The 25,378-nt window shown below is 36.6% G+C and overlaps 1 protein-coding gene across 10 annotated transcripts in view; it reads right to left on the reverse strand.

Annotated features, from left to right (window-relative positions):
- Positions 1 to 25,378, reverse strand: part of HECW1 (HECT, C2 and WW domain containing E3 ubiquitin protein ligase 1) — a 357,453-nt gene that overhangs the window by 254,238 nt on the left and 77,837 nt on the right. Inside the window, exon 3 of one of the 10 annotated variants that reach the window (XM_039336695.1) lies at positions 14,107 to 14,164. The exons of the other annotated variants lie outside the window; for them this stretch is intronic. Within the exon in view, the coding sequence (XP_039192629.1) occupies positions 14,107 to 14,133 (27 nt within the window). The 5' untranslated portion in view covers positions 14,134 to 14,164. The remainder of the gene's footprint in view (positions 1 to 14,106; positions 14,165 to 25,378) is intronic. 10 annotated transcript variants of the gene reach the window in all.

Below are 25,378 nucleotides of genomic sequence, written 5' to 3' on the forward strand. Positions count from 1 at the left end.
GGATAAAGTATATGATGAAGAAATTATGCAATGTGCAACAAATCTAGAAGGTAAAATTGTTAACCTAAGTCTTGATGGGTGGAGTAATGTCCACAATGATCCTATTGTATATGCTTGTATAACAGAAGAATGGAATGTATTCCTTGCAGAAATAATTGATACTTCAGGAAATGCACACACAGCAGCATACTTAGAAGAAGTAGCAACAAAAGTTATCATAACATGCGTAAAAAAATTCAAATGTCAAGTACACAGTTTGGTCACAGACTATGCTGCAAATGTGTCCAAAATGAGAAGAAATTTAGAATAACATGAAGAAACATCCAATAACATAATCAATAACATATGGTTATAGCGCTCATTTGATGCACCTGCTAGCCAAAGATTTCTGTGTCACAGAAATAAAGAGTAATATTGTTGAAATTGCTAAATACTTCCATAACAATCATTTTGCAGCATCAGCTCTGAAAATAATGGGTGCAACCAAGCTAACGCTCTCACAAGATGTTAGATGGAACTCTGTAGTGGACTGTTTTGAACAATATATAAAAAATTGGCCTATTCTGATGACCATTTGTAAGCAAAATCGAGAAAAAATAGATGGCATTATCACAGCCAAAATCCTCAACGTTGGGATTAAGAGAAATGTTGAACATATGCTGAGCACCTGAAGCCCGTTTCTGAAGCTTTAAACAAAATCCAGAAAAATAGTTGTTTTATTGCTGATGGTGTTGAAATTTGGAAGGAATTGAGTGAGCACTTAAAAACAGAACTAAACACTGCCAAGCAAAAATTACAAGATTTTAAAAAGTGAATGGGACAAGCACTGTCTCCAGCTCATTTTCTTGCAAACATTGTCAATATCCAGTACCAGGGTCAAACCTTAAATGCTGAAAAAGAGGAGTTAGCCCTGACATGGGTATCCAGCAATAATCCATTGTTAGTGCCCAACTATAATGAGCTTCAGAGCTAAGGGGGAACCATTCAAGAAATATATGCTTGCTGATAGAGGTTTTTAAAAAAGTTTCACCAGTGAACTGGTGGAGATTACTTGAGCACTCGGATTCAGAAAGTGTTGAAGTAATGATTTCATTTTTAACAGCAGTGGCCTCTTCTGCTGGCGTTGAAAGAATATTATCTTTCTTTGGACTTGTTCACTCTAAATTGAGAAATCGTCTGGGGCCTGATAAAGCAGGAAAGTTTGTTTTTCTTTTTCAGATCATGAACAAAACAAGAAAACAAAGATGAAAATGAGTGAGCCTGCAAAAGACCGTATTTGAAGGCTTTTTATGTGGACCCAGCTGATCTATTCAGTTTAAGTTCTTATTTTGTTCTCAAAAATATTTTGTTTATGCACTTCAGTTACTAAACACTGATGTTTAAGCAAATACAAGAATATGTAATATAATGTTATTGTTTTAATTAAATAAAAGAATTTGAGTAGTTCTCCAACTATGTGTGATTAACCTATTCACCTAAAATTGGCTCTGATATCGCTGTTTTATTAATCTGAGCTTATTACTCTAAATAGGAAACTTTCATTTTGTTTGCAAATAATAATATTAAAGATTCTAACTATCAGTAAGAATGAGTCCTTACATTTAAATAGCACCTGTCATTTCAGATCCATCATGGCAGCGCCTGTTAGCTGGCATCCACTTACCTGATGTCTGCCACGTCCCTCACCTTATTGTGTCACTGCCACATCACCAGCCCTCCCATTAAAGTGAATGGGACTGTCGGTGAGTCAGCGGCTCAAAGGAGGAGCCGCTGCGGGACAGAGATGACAGTTGCTCTTTAAAAATTATGATTTAAATCATGATTTAAATCAACTTGATTTAAATCAAATCCACCCTGCCTGCCAAGATCCTAGAAAAGATAATGAAGCAACATATCTGTGAACTAGAAGCAAGCTAAGTTATAATCTGAAGCCAACATGTGTTTGTCAAAAACAGATCATGCCAAAACACATCTTAATGTATCCTTTGACAAAGTGACTAAATCAGTGCACTAGTGAAATATTGTGGGCTGAGTATAACCTACTTCTTACTAAGTTAGGAAAATGTGGGATAGACAGCATTACCACTAGATGGATTCCTAACTGGCTGACCAACCGCTCAATGTGTAGTCTTTAATGGAACTACATCTACATGGAGGGAAGTAAGCAATGGGTTCTATCTTAGATCCAGTACTCTTCACTATCTTCATAAACAATTTAGATGAGGTAATAGAAGAGGAATTCATCAAAACTGCAGATGGGACTAAGCTCGCACAAATAGCCAACGCTCCAGAAGATAAGCTCAAGATACAGAAGGATCCCGACAGACTTAAACACTGGCCCCTGCCTATCAAAATGAAATTCAATGGTGAAAAAAGTAAGGTTTTATAATTAGGCAAGAAAAACCAAATGTATAGATATAGAATTGGTAGAACCTAATTCAATAGCAGTGACTGCGAGAAGGATCTGGAGTCCTAGTGGACAATCATTTTAATATGAGCTAGCTTGTGCTGCAGCCATCAAAAAAGCCACTGTAATCCTAGGCTGCATTAAAAGAGAGATAGAATCAAGATTACATGAAGTGTACTGCTTTACAAAGTACAGCCACACTTGGAATATTGCATCCCAGTTTGGTCTCCACAATATAAAAAAGATGTTGAAACTCTGGAAAGAATGCAGAGAAAAGCAACAAAGATGATGAGGGAGCTGGCAGCTAACACATACAGAGAACAGTTGCAGGAATTGGGTATGTCTAGTCTAATGAAAAGAAAGACCGGGGGTGACATGATAGCAGTATTCAAATACTTGAGGGGCTGCCACAAAGAAGAGGGGATCAATCTATTTACTAAACCGCCAGAAGGCAGAACAAGAAGCAATGGATGGAAACTCATCAAGGAGAGAAGCAACCCAGAATCAAAGAGAAATTTTCTGACAATGAGAACAAAAAAAAAAACATCAGAACAGCTTGCCTTCAGAAGTTGTGAGTGCTCCATCACTGGAGTTTTAAAGAAGAGATTGGATGCCATTTATCCAGAATGGTATAGGATTTCCTGCTTCTGCAAGGAGTTGGATGGTTTCAAGGTTACAACAGCCACAGGCACACTCCTGTGATCGCACATTACATTTTGGGTGTTTGGTCACTGACTTATGACTGTTTGCAGTATTCCCAGTCATGTGACTAAAATTTTTGATGTTTCAGATTCCAGTGTTTACCTATGGTTTCTGGAAAAAAACATTCAATGGGTAAAATAGATTCATTTAAAGACCATGCTGTGCTCTTAATGACCATGGCATTCACTTAACAACGCCACAAAAATGCAAAAAAATCAGGTTTGATCACATGATTCCTCAATTTATGGCCACCACAAATTTATGATCATAATTCTGGGCTCAATTATGATCATAAATTGAGGATTACCTGTAATAACTGTGTAATTCAAAAAAAATTTCCATTATCAGGCTTATTATAGAAATAAAGATTAAAATATATGGAGTTAAGAGAATGAAAGTGCAAAAATGTTCACTGGCTAGCACAAAATTTTTAATCCACATTTAGCAAATAGTATATAAATCATACTTTAATAAAGCAAAGCTACCAGGAGATATAACAATGTCAAACTGATATAACAATGTCAACCAATGTCGCCATGCATAAAATATATGAATACTGTCTCTAACACTAAAATAAAACACTGAAATAAACATTGAAACACTGAAATAAAACATTGAAATAAAATCCAAAGAAATCAAATGTAAATGTACAGAGATTCAATGAATAGATGCATTTTTCAGCCACAGCAATTTCTGAAAGAGTAAGTCTTTCAGATTTCACAAGTGTCTGAATCAATCCACTTAGTAGAGGTATGAGAACCCACATATTGGGAAGGGGCCTTTTCCTCTGTTAGGTCCTTTTTTATTCTTTCCTGCAGGTTCTGCCATACTCCGGGGGGGGGGGAGGCAAGCTATGGGAACTATAATGTATTTTTTTTTTCACTTCTGCCACTACAATGTATCCTCTCCACTTCCTCTATCTGTTTGCTCTTTGAACTGTTTCCCTTTGATGCCAGCCTGGGTTGGGAAAGGAATGTACCTCCGGCCATCTGGCTTATCTCTCGCTGTGGAAGACTAGGTGCAAAGACCTAACAACAGCTTTACAGCCTTGGGAACAGCGCCTTATCAGCCTCGTTCCCACAGTGGATTCATCACCTGGGGATTGGCCCATTTGAACTGATTGGATGGACTATTGGGGTGGGGTTTGCTTTTTGCTCTTTTAACTTATTGATTCACATGGGAACCTCTTGGATTCTGCCTTCTATGCCTGCTGTCAACTTCTAATAAAAGTTCCTTTTGGGATGAAGTCATTCCAAGAGTTCTGCTTTCTTGAGAAGAGGTTTTGAAGTGGGTCCTTACATTAGGCAGGATATGCAATAATCGGTCAGCCCGAAAAGAAGACCCTTACCATGCAAATTATGTCAGATTTAGGCATGGAGAAGGAAGAAGGCACCATGGGGCGGAAGTCTCCCTCCAGGTTGTCCCAAGTGGATACAACCTGCATTCCTCCAGCTCCTCAGATGAAGCCGTAGCCACCAAGCACCAAGACAAACCGAGGTGGTCGATGGGCATTGGAAAGAAGGAAGACTGGGATCGGAAAATGAGAAAGATGACCCTCAAACAGGGCAGTCACGAACCAGGTTGGAAATGAGAAATGGAGAGGTTGCTCCATCTCAGCAAGGATGAGAGACCAGCCCATTCCAGCCATTTCCTGGAGCAAGCAATCGACATGCTGAGAGTTGCCTTTGATTCCTTCCAAGAAGAGAAGGCTGACCCATGTCGAGGTACTGCCAATCCAAGACCAGCCAAAGGAGAAAGCTGTACAGAAATCGAGGTCGGGAACCCAGATCCTTCTACCGGTGCTTCAGAGACTGCGGCCATAACAGCAACAGCCACCACCCCGACCAAATAGCACCAGTTGATGGTGACAGACACCAACCCAGGCAAGAAGAGGTCAGTGAGCCAGCCAGAAATTCCCACAACTGGGGGTGAAGAACCACAAAAATTGAGCTTCTTCCTAGCTCATGTCTTGACCTACAAGGAAGAATGTGGCCGAGACATTCCCAGCGACCATGGACGGGTGAGGATTGTGACCATGGCACTAGAGAGGGTGGCAGCCGAGTGGATGGTGAACCTGCATGATAAAGATGCTCTGGAACTACACTTTATGGCACACTTTATGGCAGCTCTGAGGAGATTCAAAGACCCTTTGGCTGATCAGAAGCCCAGAGAAAGCATAAAAACGATGAGGCAGGGATGTTGCCCTATAACAGAATACACGGAGGAGTTCCAAACCCTAGCCAGCAGACTCAACTAGCTGGAAGAAGTCCTTGTGGGTCACTTTAAAGATGGACTGAATGATGAGCTGTATTATGCCTGCATTCCCTGGGGGGATCCTGATCGGCTCCATGACTGGTACATCCTAGTCGAAGAAGCTGAGATTGATCAGGCCCGAAGACAACAATACTTGGAAAGATCCTGAGGACGATCTCCGGCAGAGGGAATCATGGAGCCACTGAAACAAATCCCCATCACTCAGAGACCATCAGGCTGCTTCAAATGTGGGAAGAAAGGACACCGCAACGCCGAGTGTCACTCAAAGACCCCAGAGTGGAAACCTGACTGAGTTGCAGGGGGGAGCCCGAGAAAACCCTACAGAAACCGAAGAAAATGGCCATGAAAAGCTCGAAGGATGAACCCCTGGTAAGTGAACCCATCGCACTCCTCACCAGAACCGTAGAACTGGTTAGTCCAGGGATGCCGGAAACAGTTGCATTAAGAGCCCTGATAGACTCTGGCTGCATTTACTGCCTCATAAGTCCAACCCTGGTGGGGAACATAGGAATTCCGGTGAGGAGGCTGAAGAAGCCGATTTCATTCAGCCAGTTAGATGGGTCCATCGCAGGGGGAATCCCAACCACCCTCGCCACGCAGCCTGTCCAGCTTACTATAGGGGAGTACGTAGAGACACTAACATTCGTGGTGACCCCTGGAATGGAGTACCTGCTTATACTAGGCATGGTGTGGCTAACAAACTGGAACCCAAGAGTAGATTGGAGGACTGGAGAGTTAAGGTTCCCGAAAGAGAAACTAGACGCAAAGGGAGAAAACCAAGTGAAAGGGAGAGGAAGACATGGAAAGCGCAGCAGCAGTGAGTGAGGGGGTAATTGAAGGCATATCAGGATTTAGCTGAAGTGTTCAGCGAAGAAAGGTCTGATGAATTACCCCCACCACTGGCCCACAGACTGTACTATTGAAATTTTACCAGGGGCAAAACTACCCAAACCAAAACTGTATTCCATAACCCCTTGGGAGTTGGAGGAATTACAAAAAATTATAGAAAAGAATTTGGCAAGGGGGTTTATCCAACCAGCAAAACCAAAAACAGCAGCCCCTGTGCTATTTCGTGAAAAGAAAGATGGGTCGCTTCATCTATGTGTGGATTATAGATCTCTCAACACAGTAAATGAGAGTAGCCTCTACCCACTCCCTTTGATGAAGAACATCCTGGCATATTTGGCAAAAGGAAAGATCTTTTCAAAACTGGACTCAAGGGAGGCTTATTATCAAGTCCTTATCTTGTCCTTGTCTTTATTATTATAGCCATAGGCCAACACATAAATTAAACATCCAAATAAAACAAAATTAAACAGAACCAAACACAAGAAGACATAGCAATATATTACAAATTAATGATGTAATCAGTGGGTGACCAAGGTCTGCCTAGTTTTACAGATAGTATAACAAAATCTAGCTACCTTCAGAAAAACTGAATAATGACCTGACAATAAAAATACATTGAGTATAGTCTAATGCTAAATAAAAAACATGTAATAAAATTAATTATAAACAATTATTAAAAAGATTTAAGATATTTATTTATGTTTCTGGTGAATCCCCGATGCTGCTGCACAGAATCTAGCCACCTGTGCCATGATCACTGCCTATTCGTCCTTAAGCAGCCACTGGAGATAAATACTTTTTGAAATTATTATGGGGAGGATATGATTTTTTTCGAATAGGTCTGTAGAAGGAACAATCACTGTACACTGATTAGGAGGCAAGAGTGAGAACACCTAATGGTGACACAGATTGGGTCAGAATCAGTAAGGGAGTTATATAGAATGTATTTTATTGCCTTTTTATTCAATATGAATGCTGAAGTGATCATGTGGAAATTAGATCTGGAACTACCTGATGGCAGTTGGAGTGAAGATTTGGGAGGAACCATAAATAATGTGACGTATGCAGATGACACAACTCTGGAAAGACCTGGTAAAAAACTATCTGGAAAATCAAGGATGAAAGTGAAAAAGTAGGATTGAGTCTTAACATCAGGAAAATAATTACAAAGTTGCAGATGGACATGAGCTGTTTAAAATCAACAAGGAGGAAATAAAATTAGTTTGAGAATTTATCTTGCATGGATCCAAAATTGTTCACAATGGCAGTTCTACTTCTGAAATCGAACTCAGGATAACCCTAGCCTACACTGCAATGGTTAACATGAAAAGCAGAAATATTGATATAAATACAAAAAAGCAGACTATTTAGGAAAATAATCTTTCCTATAATGATGTTGGGTATGAGAGTTGGACACTAATAATTGCTGATCGTAGAAGAATGGATGCCTTTGAACTATGGTGCTGGAGTAAATTATTGTCTTTATCACAGGCAGCTAGACTAACTAACAGAGAGGAGTTAAATCATATTAAACTAGGCATATCGCTAGAAGCTAAAATCATAAGACTATGTCTGATTTACTTTGGCCATGTCATGCGTACAAATTCATTACAGAAGACAATGATGCTAAGAATGGTTAATGGAACAAGAAGAGGGGGCGAGCAAAGAACATGCTGGCTTGGTAATATCAAATCTGATACAAAGTTGAACATCCAACAATTGAAAGAAGCTGTGTTTGCCAGGGTAGCATGGAGAGTACTTGCCTATAAAGTCACAAGAGTCGGACACAACTAAATGGTTAAAACAATAATACAGATAGTTCTCAATTTATGAACAGAATGGGAACTAGACTTTACACTGTAAATCACTGTGGTCATAAGTCAAATTGGGCTTGATTTTATGACAATTTTTACAATGGTTGTTAAACATTAAGCAAATCACCACAGTTATTAAGAAAATCCAGTTTCCCCAAAGGTCGCAAATTGCAATCATGTGACCCCCTAGATGTTACAATTGGCTGTAAATATGAGTCAGTTGCCAAGTGCCCAAACTGTGATCATATGATCATGGAGGTGGTGCAGTGATCATAAGTCTAAGATTGTAAGTCACTTTTTCCAAGGCCATTGTATCTTTGAAATATTGTTAAATAATTGATCGTACATCAAGAACTACCTGTACTGTACTCTCGGATCCAAGTCGAAATAGAATCTGCATTAAATCAGGTTTAATCTAGTATCACATACTGAAAAACAATAGAGACCAACATAAAGTCTCTTTATTCAAAAGGAAAAAAAGCTGGAAGAAATTGTTAAGAAGGAAGGTATCTTCTGTTAAGTTAAGAAGACTACCCTCTTAACTTTCCTTAGCAGTTACTATCCTACCACCATCCCATTTCTTAATAAAATTAAGTCCAAAGAAAGGATTTAATGTTGTAATTTATTCTTTATTCTACAGGAAAATTATATAGCAGAAAATATATTGTATATGATTATACCAATTGTTTGTAATTTCCAAATACAGAATAAACTTTGAATATGTTCAACTAGATGCAGCTCCACTTCATTAAAATTTCAGGAGAAAAATGGGATCAGGGTATCAGATTCTGAAATCTTAAAAAAAAAAAAAAAAAAAAAACCACCCTAAAACATAATATGCGTTACAAATACTCCTCAACTTACAATCACAGATAGAAAGAGAATTTTTATTGTTAAGCAATATGATTGTTAAATGAGTTGTCACATGATCATGCCTGATTTTACAACTATTTTGCCATGGTCATTAAGCACATCACATTATTCATTAAGTGAATCCAGCTTCCCCATCGATTTTAATTGTCAGAAGCTGTCTGGAAAGGTTGTAAATGAAAATCACGTGAATCTAGGATGCTATGACCATCTTAAATATATGCCAATTGCCGAGCACCCAGATCGCAAATACATCATCACATGAGTGTTACAATGGTCACTAAGTCCAAGAACTGGTCACAAGTCATTACTTTAATGGTCACTAAACAAATGATCATGTCAAGAACTATCTTTATAGATTTCACACATAGTGACACATGCACAATTATAATTATCTGAGCTAAAGCTAAATATTTTTTCTTGCTTTTAGTGAAAAATGAAAATTGGAAAAACAAATCTTTCAAAGATTGTAATGAAAAGGATGTAGAAAAACAATGAATAAATAATAGAGTAGAGACTAGAGTATGACATTTTATTTTTGAAGAGATCGCTATAATATTAATCATTTCAAAAGTATGGAGAGACTTCTGTGATTTCCCTGAATCACAGAATAGCATCTGAATGGCATTATGCCTGAATTCTCTATAGTCCTGACTTTGTTACCTTTTAGAAGACATGAAGATCTGCTCTTCTTAGTAGGTCCTGATGTAATGTGTAAGCCTGCTTTTTACTTTGGTGTATCTGTCAAATGTTGCATAGTTGTTGTACAGTTGCTTCAACATGATTTGTGTGTATTTGTATGCATATGCATTTGTTATATTTTGGGTTTCATTTCTCCTTAATCACTGTTTATAGCTGACAACTATGCTATTCTGTGCACTTCCTAAAGTTAGTACAGTGAGTGAGGTGGCCTATAAATCAACTAACTATAGCATATGGCAGCTGAAGGGAAAAATATTGGATGATTGCCACATTGCTTAGCCGTGCATGAATAGCAAACAACAATGCAGTCTTTTCAAACTCTTGAAGGTCATCATTTTGTGGATGAAAATTATTAATGGTCTACTTCAACTATATTTAGGAAATATGTTTTCCTCATAACCCTGATTTACATTTTTCAATCAACTGAGTCTGTCCACTGGATTTGCTTTTGGCATTTGATTGTTCAATTTATTTTTAGTTTACATTTCTATACATAGTTACATGAATATAGTCCACAGGACTCTGGAGGACTTACAGAAATGTTTCATCATAACACTGAACTGCAACTGTAAGTAGAAGCAAAGTGATAAGAATATACCCAAAAGAAGACAAACATTACATAGCTTCTATTCCCCGAAAATGAGATTGAAGAAAAGTGAAAGCCCTATGAATCAAAAATATAAGCATTCTTAGAGAAAAGCACCAAAAATGCATCAATGCAAAGAGACCATAGTATTAGAATGAGGCAGCATGCAAAAAGATTTAATAGAACTGAAAGTGAAAGAAATTCTTTTCTCCTTCAATGTATCATCTGCATCTTACTGAGCATATTCTACAGTAGCAATTACTCAAGTTAACTGATTGTTTTCAAAGAAGAAGAATGAGAAAGTCTTGTGTAGCATAACAATCCTAAAACATTTTTTATTATAACATTATTCTGTATTTGGATATATTGATGTAACATTCAATTAAAAAGTCCCCTTTTCAATAGTTATATTCCATTTATCAAAGAGATGCTTTTCTTTAGGCTTTAAAAGAGTGGTGTGAGATTTCCTAATTTATGATAAGAAGTTACACTATTTCATTGGCTTTTTAAACAGAAAGATTCTCGTCCTGACTTTTATAGCACAGGTGTTATTAATAGAGAGGTTTTGTTTATAATGAAGTGTCTTCTGTGGCTTGGAGCTGAAGAGAGATATTTTTAAAGTTTTCGTTTCTGATTAATTTGCTGAGGAAGAGCAATTCAGGACATGGCAATATGACATTTAAATTAATAAAGTGGAAATCTTGAAAGTGCCTGGCACTCTTTGTTATTTATACAGTATATTCCAAATGGAGTTTTTTCTGTTCCCACAGTGCAAAGTCTTTGAAAGAGATGCTTCACAAAGTATATTAAAGGATCATAGTATTCCTTTAGGTACTAAGTAGCATAAGCTATGGTAGTAAGGTTTTCCCCAGATGTCTGAAGGGTGTATATTAGCCCTACACAATGCTTCTAAAAAGATACACAACAAAGAAATTGTGTAGGGATTAAAACAGACTACCTTTTCTAAATCAAATCTGATGTGTTGCATGCTTGATGTAAAATGATTTGAAAGAAGTGTTTTATATTTTACCTATGATCAGCAACTCTGCTTTTTACTGAAGATAATCCCATTTCCCCTTCCACCTCTGGGCTTTTGCATTACACAGAAATAAAATGTCATTGCTTAATGAAGCTGGAATTAAAAACAATGCAACTCTTAGGAGCTACTGAACTTTGCTGGTAAACTTGGGGGAAATGTCATGGGGACCAGAATATATGCAGATAATAGGAGAAAACTTTCAAAGTAACTGTGTCACATCTCCTTTAATGCTTTGAGAGGTATCCCAATGTGCTTTACAAAGTATCTCATTCAAACATGTCTTCATTTTTATATTACAAATGTATAATATTAATCACTTAATTTGATGTTCTATTTGAATAAAAAAGTGGGGGCGAAAAATAACTTTTGTAATTAGAAGGGAATTGATTGTTGGAAAATGGTATGTGTAAGAAAAGTTGACATCTTAAAGACAACCAGCCAGGTAGTTAAACAACTTTCTTATTTTTATGGACAGGAAAGAAATGCATTTTTATTGAAAGCTATCTCTTATCCACTTCCAATACATTATGTTCAGACAAAATATGAATTTGACCACAGGGTAACTCATAGTTGCAAAGAGATATGATTCTTATTGAACCTAACTCTTTTTTCCACCAGAGCAGATTATACAGGAACTCTGTTCTACCCAAAAGTTTCAATGATTTTAGATGGAGTTATCATTATAATGGATTAATTGTACATTAATGTTCTCTGGGGTAGAGCTTATAGTTTGTTATCACTTACTATTTTGCTTATTGTTTTATATTTTTTATTGTAGATTTGCTTTGTTTTTATACTGTGAACAGACCAACTTGGGAGTTAGATGGCATCTAAGTTGAATTAATAACAACAAAACTTTTTATAAATAAAATACAAAAAGGTTAGTTTTAAATTCATTATAATATTGATTGAAAATGTACTGCTGAAACTTCTGTTTAAACAATTGTTGTTTTTTTTTCAAAAATTGAAGACTTGTCTGCAGTATTTTTTTCATTGAGAGAGGGCCTGCTTAAGATCTTACCCATATAAAGTAAGGGGAACATGGGTGTTACAGTATGTGTGAATGACCTTGAGAGACCAAAGGAAAAGCCACAGACTAGACAATGGTCAGGCAAGTGGCAGCTGATTACACAGAAGGAATGGATGTTCGGCAAAGGTCTCAGGAGGGACCCTTTCTAATTTCTTGAACTGTAAAGGCAACACATGATAAATGAAAATACTTTATTTCCACAAGCATTTAAAAGATTAAACAAAGATTTGTGTTTACAAGTGTGCAAAATGAGGGAAAATATGCATGAAAATATTATAAAATGATTGCACAGTACTGTAACTTGTCAACAATTACATCAATATTTTGTTCAATGAACAAGGTTCAAATATTTCTTGTGTATGTTTTTGCCATACTTTTAATTAACTGACTGAAAAAAGCTCATTTGCCATAGACACAAATATCAATTATTTTAAAAGGCATGATCAACTGCTCAATTGTTAAAACAAGAATGCAAATCTTGAAAACCATTCTACCCTCCAGAAAATGAAACTATTTTGATAAATCAGCAGCAAATAAAAACTCAGCAAGTAAAAAAAAATCAAAGAACACTTTATTTAATTCAGAGATAAAAATAGCATCATAAAACACCACTATACTGTCTTAGTTTGAACAAACATAATAATTTGGAAATATGATGCTGCTAAAATGTGTACATAGCAATAGGAATCAACCCAGGTGGGCGAATATACAGACAAAATTCATATACATGTAATTGACAGGTGGCAGTTGCAGGATTGAAGCTACTCAGAGGTTGAATAATTTACACATCTATTGCTGGTTGTTTTTTAAAGGAAGAATAATGAAAACGTGAGCAAACTTTAAGACCTTAATAGATCTAAGTTTAAATATATGTATATGCCATACTGAAAGATGTATTCCTGTTCACAAATATATTCTTATTCTGATTCACATGATCTTCCACCTATATGCAGCTGTTTCAATCTTAACTTAGAGGGAGTAGTATTAGAAATAAGAAATATATTGGGCATAGACTTCCTTGGAACATAATGCACTACTGTAAACTTTATAATTCATAAAACGACAATCACAGTACTCTTGTTAACATTTGAACAATGTTTTTTAGTTCAAAATATAGTTAGAAATAAGATTCCCAAGGTAATGTATGCAGTTACATTGAAAACATATTGCTCATACAAGTGACACACTCAATTATTGCTTCTTAACAGCTCTTCAAAACTTGTTCACAAGAATTGATTCACAGTTCACAATAATGTAGAATGTTGCATGGAGCACTTGAAGAGGAGGTAGAAGAGAAGAAATTGGCTAAAATCAGATATCTCATAATATTTTTATTAGTGAAAGATTCTCATTGGATATAGCCCAGAAGGTGAAAACAGGCCATCATTCTAGACTGAAAGTAATCTGAACAAACACTCTGCCCACAAACAAGGAATAAATGAGTAAAGCAAATATGTGACAGAATCAATACAATTTAGAAAGCATATTTATTTGTTTTCATCAATCAGGCTACAAATTACTTTCCCTTTATCAAAAGAACTTCTTTAGTTAAAAGATTCCTGCAGCTACAAATACGGTTCTGGCTGAGCAAAATGTGAAGTTAGTGGGATCTTCAAGGGAATACCAGTAGAAAAGATAAAAAAGAGAAAAGGCTCATTGTAATCCTAAATTCCCAACCCTGTTTCAAGAAATCTAAACTGCCTGAACTGAGCATGTGTACCAGGTCTTTAAACAGTGTGTACCAATTCTGGGCTATGGCACATTCCATTATGAATGGTTATGATTTATAATGGAATGACATGGATGGTTTTATAATCAGAAAAACACACTGACCTTAACACTACACAGGTGGAGCAGCATAATGACTCGCCAATTGTAAGTGCATCAATTCCTGGAGAAAAGTTCAATGAGGTTAACTTAGTATGTATTCCAATATAGCACAGAAATATAAAAAAATAGACATAATATATATATATATATTGTGTTCTAGCCCAAAATGCACTTTGCTATGTGAAAGCACATTCATTTATATTTAGGTTCAGTGAAAAATTATTCTATTTTTAACATTTTCCTCTTAAGCTATTGCTGCATTGTTCAATGACAAACCAGTACAATTTGCATTAATAAGAATACAATAACTTGAAGTAGACTGAAAAAATAAAAATTAAAATATAATTCATGAAGGTGGAGAAAGGTTGGTAACAAATGGGGGTTATCTGAAGTATTATTAGTTACTGATATAAAAATAGAAATTACACATACAGAACTTGAGAGCATCATCATGCAATTTACTTTAATTCTATATTCTTTATAATCTTTAATATTTGTATTTAACTAAAATTAATATTGCTAAAACAATTTTTTGTCTCTTCTGAACTAGTTTTATAAGGGAATAATGAGCATAATGAAAGTCCTCTCAAAAAATATATTAAAAAAAAATTAATATTCGAGAGATAAGATAAACTCTTAAAAAAAACCCTGCTGCTTTCCTGAGCTCCAATTCCCATGGGAACAATACTGTCAAGGTTTTGACTAATGAAACACTTCAAAGAACTTTTAGGCATTGTTTAACCTAAAAAGCCTTTATTATTGTGTAACACAGTGTCAGCACGGCATGGAGGATGCCAAGATCTGAATTTCCCTTCCTTTGCACATAACATTCCAGGCATTTCCCCTCCCCTATTTTGGGGTCATGATTCACATCTTCCAAAATTAACCTAGAGGGCAAAGATTCGCTTCCGTTCCCTTCCATGCGCTTTTCCCTCCTCTCCCATTCTCATCTGAATTAACTCTAAAAATACCAGACAGTTCTGCATATTTTGTCAAAGCAAGAATATTCAATATTAGCAGCGTTGACAAATACAATATAATGAAGTGGATCATTCCAAGACTTTAATGCAATGGTTATAGTGGTGCCTTCATTTACTTTTGTATCTTGTGTTCAACAAAGAAGGCTCAACACTTTTCAACTTGTGGACTTTCCAAATATCAGTATATAAAATCCAGAAATCCTTTTGGATTTCTGGATTTCTTCTGAGCATCAAATCAGGAGAATATTGCTGATGATTTTATTTTATACCAAAATAAAAACAAGCAAAAACCTAACAAATACAATTAACATGTCTTAGGTACTTAGTGGACTCTGTTTAAAATGAATATTTGATAAATCTTGAAATTAAAATGGCCAAAGGAAAATGGGATAAAGAACTCCAGTACAACTCCAGTGTAACTATTTCTAATGGATTCTGAAGGAACATTCTAAATGTATATGGTCCAAGAATTGTGGTTTTGACATCTTCTAATCTATTGTTTTTCAGATACATCATTGCATTCCTTTCTTTTTCTGTCTGTCTGCATACATAGAGACAACAGTCCAATAGCTTAAAGTCCAGTAAGTATGAAATTAATAAATGAATATTCCCATGAGTCAGTCTTCCCCCTCTATTGCTTTTCTCAACTTTTATGGAGTCTGAGCTTTTCACCTAGAACTGCATAATCTCAGTGTTCGTGCTTGCCACAAGTCTATAGTCCATATTTCATGGAATCTTTCCATAATTGCTTTAATAAAGTCAGAATAAAGGCTTAAAATAAAGTTTTAGATGTATGAGTGACCTATTGTATTATGGACTGGCAGGAAAAGAAACATATAAAAAAATAATAACTACAAATTCCATGGATAAGAATCCTCACAGGGAAAACAACTCAAGAAATGGGAAATTTTGAAAAATGAGATAATAAAAGCACAGTCTAGCACAATACCAACAAAGAGGAAAAACAACAGCTCTCAAAAGAAACCAGCATGGCTGCATAAAGAACTCTCTGACAAATTGAAAGATAAAAAGGACAAGTATAGAAAGTGGAAAGAGGGGAACATAACTAAGTCAGAATATCAGCAAATAGCCCGAGCCTGCAAAGATGAAGTGAAGAAAGCCAAGGCTCAAAATGAACTAAGGCTTGCGACCAAAGTCAAAAATAACAAAAAAAGCTTCTTTCAACATGTAAAAAACAAGAAAAAAGTGAAGGAAATGATTGGTCCATTAGTGGGTGGAAGTGGCAAGAAGGTGACAAGCAACAGTGAGACAGCAGAACTATTTAACTCATTTTTTGCATCTGTCTTTACACAAAGGGAAAAAACAGACCAACCTATCAAAAATAGTGCCATAAAAAACAAAATAGAAACACAAGTTAAGATAAGCAAGAAAATCGTAAGTGAGCACCTGTCCAGCCTAGATGAGTTCAAATTGCCAGGACCAGATGGATTACACCCAGAGTTCTCAAGGAACTGGCAGATGTGATATCGGAACCATTGAACTATATTTTTCAAAGATCCTGGAACACAAGGGAACTACCAGAGGACTGGAAAAGAGCTGATGTAGTTCCCATCTTCAAAAAAGGAAAAAAAATGGATCCAGGAAATTACAGACCTATCAGCCTGACCTCAATACCTGGGAAGATCCTGGAAAAGATAATCAAACAACGAATCAACGAACACCTAGAGGCAAACAAAGTCATTAATAAAAGCCAACATGGGTTTGTCAAAAATAGATCATGCCAGACAAATCTTATTGCATTCTTTGACCAAGTGACAAAATTAGTGGATCAGAGGAATGCTGTGGACATAATTTACTTGGACTTCAGTAAGGCATTTGATAAAGTAGATCACAACCTACTACTTGATAAGATAGAAAAATGTGGGGTAGACAGAATCACCACCAGATGGATCCGTAGCTGGCTGACCGGCCGTACTCAGCGAGTGGTCCTCAATGGAACTGCATCTATATGGAGGGAAGTGTGTAGTGGGGTGCCCCAGGGCTCTGTTCTGGGCCCAGTGCTCTTCAACATCTTCATCAACGATTTGGATGAAGGGATAGATGGGGAACTCATCAAATTTGCAGACGACACCAAGCTGGCAGGAATAGCCAACACTCCAGAAGACAGGCTTAAGATACAGAAGGATCTGGACAGACTTGAACACTGGGCACTAACTAACAAAATGAAATTCAATGGTGAAAAAAGCAAGGTTCTACATTTAGGCAAGAAAAACCAAATGCACAAGTACAGCATAGGTGGCACCATGCTCAATAGTAGTAACTGTGAGAGGGACCTCGGAGTCCTAGTAGACAATCACCTAAATATGAGCCAGCAGTGTGCTGCAGCTGCCAAAAAGGCCAACACAGTGCTAGGCTGCATTAACAGAGGGATAGAATCAAGATCACGTGAAGTATTAATACCACTCTTCAATGCCTTGGTAAGGCCACACTTGGAATACTGCATCCAGTTTTGGTCACCACGATGTAAAAAAGATGTTGAGACTCTAGAAAGAGTACAGAGAAGAGCAACAAAGATGATTAGGGGACTGGAGGCTAAAACATATAAGGAACGGTTGCTAGAATTGGGTATGTCTAGTTTAACGAAGAGAAGGACAAGGGGGGACAGGATAGCAGTATTCCAATATCTCAGGGGCTGCCATAAAGAAGAGGGAATCAAGCTATTTTCCAAAGCACCTGAAGGCAGGACAAGAAGCAACGGGTGGAAACTAATCAAGGAGAGAAGCAACCTAGAACTAAGGAGAAACTTCCTGACAGTGAGAACAATTAATCAGTGGAACAGCCTGCCTCCAGAAGCAGTAAATGCTCCACACTGGAAGTTTTTAAGAAGAGACTGGACAGCCATTTGTCCGAAATGGTGTAGGGTTTCCTGCCTGAGCAGGGGGTTGGACTAGATGACCTCCAAGGTCCCTTCCAACTTTACTACTATTACTAATTACAAATACATAAAAATGAAATGATATGCAAAAATAAAAGGAAATGGTACAGGGAAGATCATGACCCTTATACTACCTCACAAATGTATCAGTGTACTTCTGTTTATTTAAGTCAATGGTTCTCAACCTGTGGGTCGGGACCCGATTTGGGGTTGAACGACCATTTCACGGGGGTCGCCAATCAAGCCTGTCCGCCATTTTCCTTTTTCTTTGGCCACGCCCCTGGCACCTGGTGATGTATAAGTGGTTGGGGGTCATCACAACATGGGGAACTGTATTATGGGGTCGCAGCATTAGAAAGGTTGAGAACCACTGATTTAAGTAAACACTTACTTTGCAATTTGAGGAGGAAAATTCAGCAAATCTTGGAACTGCTGTAGAGGAATCAATATTTTCTACTTCCATTTTCAGAGTAAGGAAAAATTGCACAATTTTAAAAGACTTACAAATTTGTGATAATTTATAATAATTATAATGAATTTGTCACATAAGGAACATGTTGATTTAAGATGTCTACTGAGGCTGATAATAGTGGGGGAAAACCCTACAATTACATTTGGGGCCAAAAGACATATTAAAATATTACTTTATCCAGAACTCTTGACTTTCTAATTTTTTCTTCCATTAAACAAATCCACAACTAAGAATCACAGTAAAACAGTAAATAAATAGGTTTGCTGTTGTAAACACAGGTCATAACATATAAAATAACAATAAATAATAAATTATTAGATAGAGCAATGAAAGTATTAAATATTACAAAGGTTACAGAATAAAGTCAAAACTACAACTAAGAAACATTTTTTTAAAGTTTAAATAACAGAAAAAGTTGATTGCTTACAATTGGAAATACAAGATAGTTCAATTTTTCAAGGTCAAAGCTCTTCAGTTCATCTACCATTAATAACTTGTCCTTGAACTCATTGTAAATGGGACAGTGGAGGATATAATGGATAATAATCTCTATTTGATCAACACTACAAGGCAGAGAGACATTGTTCAACAGGGAATTTATAAAAACTCCCTTTGGAAATTTGGAAGGGATGATCTGCAGGTGAAGGAATATTCTCAGTGAAGCTCTCCTTATGCTAACCAAGTACTGGGAGAGGCTTCCATTTTTTTTATACTGATAATACAAAATTAAAATATGGATGGCTATGCTATGTGCTATCTTTACTAGCATCCTTGTCCAGTATGTTCTTTCTTCCAAGACCTTAGTTCTCCCAAAGGGAGTAGGGAATACATTTATAGAAAAGGTAAAAAAGGAGTGGGCAATTAATTTTCTCAAGGGGCCACATGCAAAATTGAAGCTGTTGTGGAGATCCGAACCAATCGGGCAGCCACCCAGGGCCAGACAGGGACAGCCAAAGGGCTGGATATAGCCTGCGGGCCATAGAATGCCAAGTCCATTGATTCCTAGTTGTGTAACAGAGAAAGCAGAGTTTGGCAAGATGGGAATTTTGAAGGCTATCTTGTTTTTTACTGTGTCCCAAGAATGCAAGATATATTTTAACAGTGATGTTAATCATCCAGAAATAATACTGTTTTTTATATCTCATGACAAGCAGCCAAATTTTACCACATATCTTTAAATTTTTGAACTTGTAATACTTATGTTATTCATATCTTCAACTGGCACTGAATTTACAATCACCTTCCATTTAGCTTTAAAACTATAACATTGTTTTCTTGCTAGATCCTCCAGTAGTTTTTTTTAAAAAAAACCAAGTTCTTTATTTGTTTCATATTTTAGAAAGATTAGCAAGTATAAAATGCAGTAGCAACTGAGGTTCCTTACTAAATATGGTCATAATTTATAAACAATTGTTTAAATGATTCTAAATTATAATACCACATCTGTTCCAAGGCCTTCAAATTCTACTGCTGGAACATATATTTCATGAGAGGTTTTTGTTAAAAAAGAAGAAGCAATATTTTTTAACCCCATCCCATTGAGTAACACGATTTTGCATTATTGTGTATCAAAAGGAAATGATATATGAAAAGGAGACAGTAACATAAAAAAGATAACTGTGACCTAAGAAGCAGCATTTCTTTCTTCAAAATGAACATATAAAGATGAAAAGAATGAACACATATAACTTTTTATTTGAAATGCCTCTTCTTTCCTTTTAGAATAATACTAATACTCACATACTCAAAATAATATTTAGATATATTCCATTTTATACTAAATGTTTTTTGCAATTTTTATATTAAGGTTGTCTGAGTATGTAGAGAAATGAAAAAAGTTTATTTAAAAGTTAATGTTTATAATTCTATTAACAAAGAATCAGGTAATGCCTGCAGGTCAAGTTTACACAGTGGTTAAACAGATTAATAATTATTCAAACATAGCCCAGAATTTCTTCTTTTGTAGAATTATGAACTATGAAATTAAAAAAGTGATAAATATTAACTTACTAAGAAAAAAAGCAAAGCAATTAAGTATATATGGATAAGATGTTAATTTTTTTGGAATTTGTATAATCTGGAATTTCTATAATCAGATAATCTTATAGGGCACCCTTCAGAACAATCTGATGCTTTCCATATATAACTCTGGAACCGAACTAAATATTCCAGGGTTCTTAGGTAACAGTAAAGAAATAATAAATTATAAATATTAAAATTATCTTCTCTATTAAAATATCTTCTCTATATTTGAGAAATAATTCCACAGGCGTTATACATTTATAAAAAGATAATAGTTGCTTAAAACTACTCTAAAACTGTTATTTAAAAAATGGTGAGATTTTCTTATAAGAAGAAACAATGAAAATTCCAGTTAATCCTTTCTCAATTGGAAAAGATAGCTGACTGATTTTTGATTTACCAAATATAATTAAAAATTATGATTGGAAATAACATTGAAATATTCATTTCAAAACTGAACTAATCCCCAATATAGGTGGATATAATTATAAGCAAATAAAAAAAACCCATGCATATCGCTCTATTTTACAAATACCCAAACAATAAAAATAAGAATGCAAACAAAGCAGATATATGCAGAAATTGGATTGAATATGGTTAATTCTCATGCCTACTGAAGCAAAACTATCCCTATCCATCATTAATTTTTGCACTTTTTAAAAAAACAATCACAACTGCTGGAATAGTTTGATACAGTTTAATGAAACTGCAGTTTTTTACTAAATCCAATTTAACTGATACTGGCATAATATCAAAATCTCTCGAACCATCCCAATAGTTGGATTCATCCTCCAAGTCAGCAAGAACAGCTGGCAGTTTTGTTGGATCAGCAAGGAGCATCAACTTATGACCTAAGATGATTTTAATCCAGATAATTTTACAAGAGACAGTGTAGGATGATTGGGCCATTTACTCCAACGGGAATTATTATTTTAATTAGGAGATCTAGTACAGAAGCTCACAAATTGAGAATTATTTTCAGAAATTCTGTGAAAATTAAATAAATCCCCTTATCCTTTACCTTTCTTCAGTTGAAAGATTAATTTGAAATTGAAATGGCAGGTATTTGGGCTGAGGGGATAGGGTCAGATATTAGGAAGCAAATGCTATCACTTCTGGCTAACAAATAGGAAATAATGGCAGATGGTCTTTTCCTTCCTTGTGGAGACATAACATTCCTTTCTCAGCAATCTAAAGAAATTTCAAGAATGTTGATGTTATGTAGGCAGAAACAATTTAAAGCAGCAGTTCCCAATCTTTGCTGCTTGGTGGCCTGCAGAGGGGGAGGGGGGGACATGTGAGTGGCAGGCTGGTGCGCACATGCACAGCTTGACCTTCACAAGTGGTGGGCCAGTGCATATGCATGAGTGCCCACTGTCCCATGGAAGTTGAGCTACACATATATGCGCATGTGCTCCAGCCAGCCACTTTGTGTAGCCCAATTCTAAATAGGCCACAGCCTGGTAGTGTGCTGCAACTCAGGGATTGGGGACCCCTATATTAAATTATAAAAAAAAGGTGAGAGGCAATGAAGGAAAAAAAAACTTCCTACAAACCTTTTTAATCAATAAATCTCAAAATCAACAATTCCATTTTATCCATTTTCAGCAAAACATACATACACAGAAGGAGTTTCCAATCTTTCATAAAAGGAATTGTTGCTTCCTTCTTGGAATAAAGTTAAAAGGACTTATTAGAAGTAAATCATCACTATCTAAGTGAGGAACTAGGGTAAATATTCACAGTAAGACACCGGATTGCATGCAGTTAACATAGAATTCAGGGTTGTTGGCCCTCTGCCTCCCAGAAAATGATATCTCAATATCTCCTGGGAATGGCCCAAATAGAATCCAGAGTACAAATTTCATAGTCAGTTGAAACAATTTATATGTTTCTCTTTACATCAATAGCAGTAATATTTTTTGTCTATCTCTTATATTTCCATAGTATTAAAGCATAACAAAGACAAGGCTGGGTAAGACAAAAATGTTCCATTCTTTCTTTAATATCCATTTTACTTTTTTAACCGTTACTTTAATAATGTTTTTTTCTACACAGGATAAATGATAATGGCAAAATTAATGTTGATACTCTATATAAGTCTGAACTTAATTTTTATATATTTGAAGAGAAAAATGTTAGCTTGAACACAGCTACAAAAACAAAGCCTATGCAAAAAAAATATTTTCAGTGTATATGTATCTTTCTTCTATATATTAACTGCAGTTGAATACTTAACTATAAGATCTTTTAACTATCCAAATTGTGAAGATACATAAAAATTTGGCAATTAATATGACCCTGGGAAAAAAAACCACAAAAGTTTAAAGCATAATTAAATATACTACTAAAACTGTTAGTGTCATGATCTTTAACTTTGTGAAATGGTGCATCAGAGGGCACCTAGGACCCTTGATTTCTGAGGGAATTAAACTGGGGAAGTTGTGGCTGCTTCAGCTTTACTGGCTTCTGCTGAGGTCATGATCTTAATTTCCAATTTTCCATGACAGTTTCCCAGCCACTCTTGCAATTCTTCATTTCCTCCCCCACCCAATAGCTGCCACTTCCTGCCTGTTGGAAGGGTAAAAAAGGAAAGGGGGAAGAACAAAGGAAGGAAGAAAATAAGAGCTAAGGTAATGTAATGTAAGGTAAGTATGTGATGGGAAGAGAAGGGAAGAGGAAGAGGAAGAGAAAGGAAGAGAAGGGGAGAAGAAACTCCTGTGCACTCTTCCTGCCCATACCACTCTCATATGTTCCCTCAACCCGTGTCAGGAAAAATAAGCATAGGTTATTAATTAAAAAATGACAAATCAGTTACTAAAAATTTATCAGTCACCTGAATTCACTCTAGCCTCATAGAGATTTTACTATCCCACAAACATGGAAATAGTGAATCACAGTTTTTATTTCAACAGATCTATTGACAATTTGTTGGTCTGTAAACTCAACCCACATGAAACGTCAACACAAAGAGCAGCAAATGCAAGAAAGCAAAATCCCAAAAAAATTCCTAGCAAATATAAACATAGCAATAGCAACAGCAACAGCACTTAAATTTATATATCGCTTACAGCATTCTCTCTAAGCAGTTTACAATGTCAGCATATTTCTCCCAACAATCTTTTTTTACTGACCTTGGAAGGATGGAGGTCAACCTTGAGCTTGTCAGGATCAAATTCCAAACTGTGGGCAGAATTTGCCTGCAATACTACATTCTAAATACTGTATCACTAGGGCTCCTAAAGAGACAGTCTCTGTGTGTGTGTGTGTGTGTATTCCTAATATATAGCATAAATATACTATGTTGTTGTTGTTAATTGCGAAGTCGTGTCCGACCCATCGCGACCCCATGGACAACATTCCTCCAGGTCTTCCTGTCTTCTACCATCTTCTGGAGTCCATTTAAATTCACACCTACTGCTTCAGTGACTCCATCCAGCCATCTCATTCTCTGTCGTCCCCTTCTTCTATTGCCCTCAATCTTTCCCAGCATTAGGCCCTTCTCCAGTGAGTCCTTCTTCTCATTAGGTGGCCAAAGTATTTGAGTTTCAACTTCAGGATCTGGCCTTCTAAAGAGCAGTCGGGGTTGATCTCTTCTAGGACTGACCGGTTTGAACGCCTTGCAGTCCAAGGGACACGCAGGAGTCTTCTCCAGCACCATAGTTCAAAGGCCTCAATTCTTTGGCGCTCAGCCTTTCTTATGGTCCAACTTTCTCAGCCATACCTTGCAACTGGGAAAACCATGGCCTGGACTATACGCACTTTTGTTGGCAGAGAGATGTCTCTGCTTTTTAGTATGCTGTCTAGAGTTGCCATAGCTTTCCTCCCCAGGAGCAAGCGTCTTTTAATTTCTTGGCTGCAGTCCCCATCTGAGGTGATCTTGGAGCCCAGAAAAATAAAATCTGTCACTACCTCCATTTCTTCCCCATCTATTTGCCAGGAATTGAGAGGGCCGGATGCCATGATTTTGGTTTTCTTAATGTTGAGTTTCAAGCCAACTTTTGCACTCTCCTTCTTCACCCGCATCAAGAGGCTCTTTAGTTCCTCTTCACTTTCTGCCATTAGAGTGGTATCATCTGCATATCTTAGGTTGTTGATATTTCTCCCGGCAATCTTAATTCCAACTTTTGATTCATCTAGCCCTGCCTTTCTCATGATGTGCTCTGCATATAAGTTAAATAGGCAGGGCGACAGTATACAGCCTTGCCGGACTCCTTTTCCAATTTTGAACCAATCAGTGGTTCCGTGTCCAGTTCTCACTGTTGCTTCTTGACCCGCATATAGGTTTCTCAAGAGACAAATAAGATGGTCTGGTATTCCCATCTCTTTAAGAACTTGCCACAATTTGTTGTGATCCACACAATCAAAGGCTTTAGCATAGTCAATGAAGCAGAAGTAGATGTTTTTCTGGAACTCCCTAGCTTTCTCCATGATCCAGCGTATGTTGGCAATTTGATCTCTAGTTCCTCTGCCTCTTCGAAATCCTGCCTGTACTTCTGGTAGTTCTTGATCCACATACTGCTGGAGTCTAGCTTGTAGGATTTTAAGCATAATTTTACTAGCATGTGAAATGAGTGCAATGGTGCGATAGTTTGAACATTCTTTGGCATTGCCTTTTTTTGGAATTGGAATGTAAACTGACCTTTTCCAATCCTGTGGCCATTGTTGAGTTTTTCCAAATTTGCTGGCAAATTGAGTTAGCACTTTTACTGCATCGTCTTTTAAGATTTTTAATAGCTCAGCCGGAATACTGTCACCTCCACTAGCTCTGTTGTTGCTCAGATTTTCTAAGGCCCATTTCACTTCACATCCTAGGATGTCTGGTTCGAGGTCAGTGACCATCTCATTGTGGTTATCTGGGACGTTAAGCTCATTCTTGTATAGTTCTTCTGTGTAGTTTTGCCA

Source organism: Crotalus tigris, unplaced genomic scaffold (genome assembly GCF_016545835.1).
Source record: "Crotalus tigris isolate CLP2741 ecotype Arizona unplaced genomic scaffold, ASM1654583v1 scf7180000017666.379230911805:20528666, whole genome shotgun sequence".
In the NCBI taxonomy this organism is placed as follows: domain Eukaryota; kingdom Metazoa; phylum Chordata; class Lepidosauria; order Squamata; family Viperidae; genus Crotalus; species Crotalus tigris.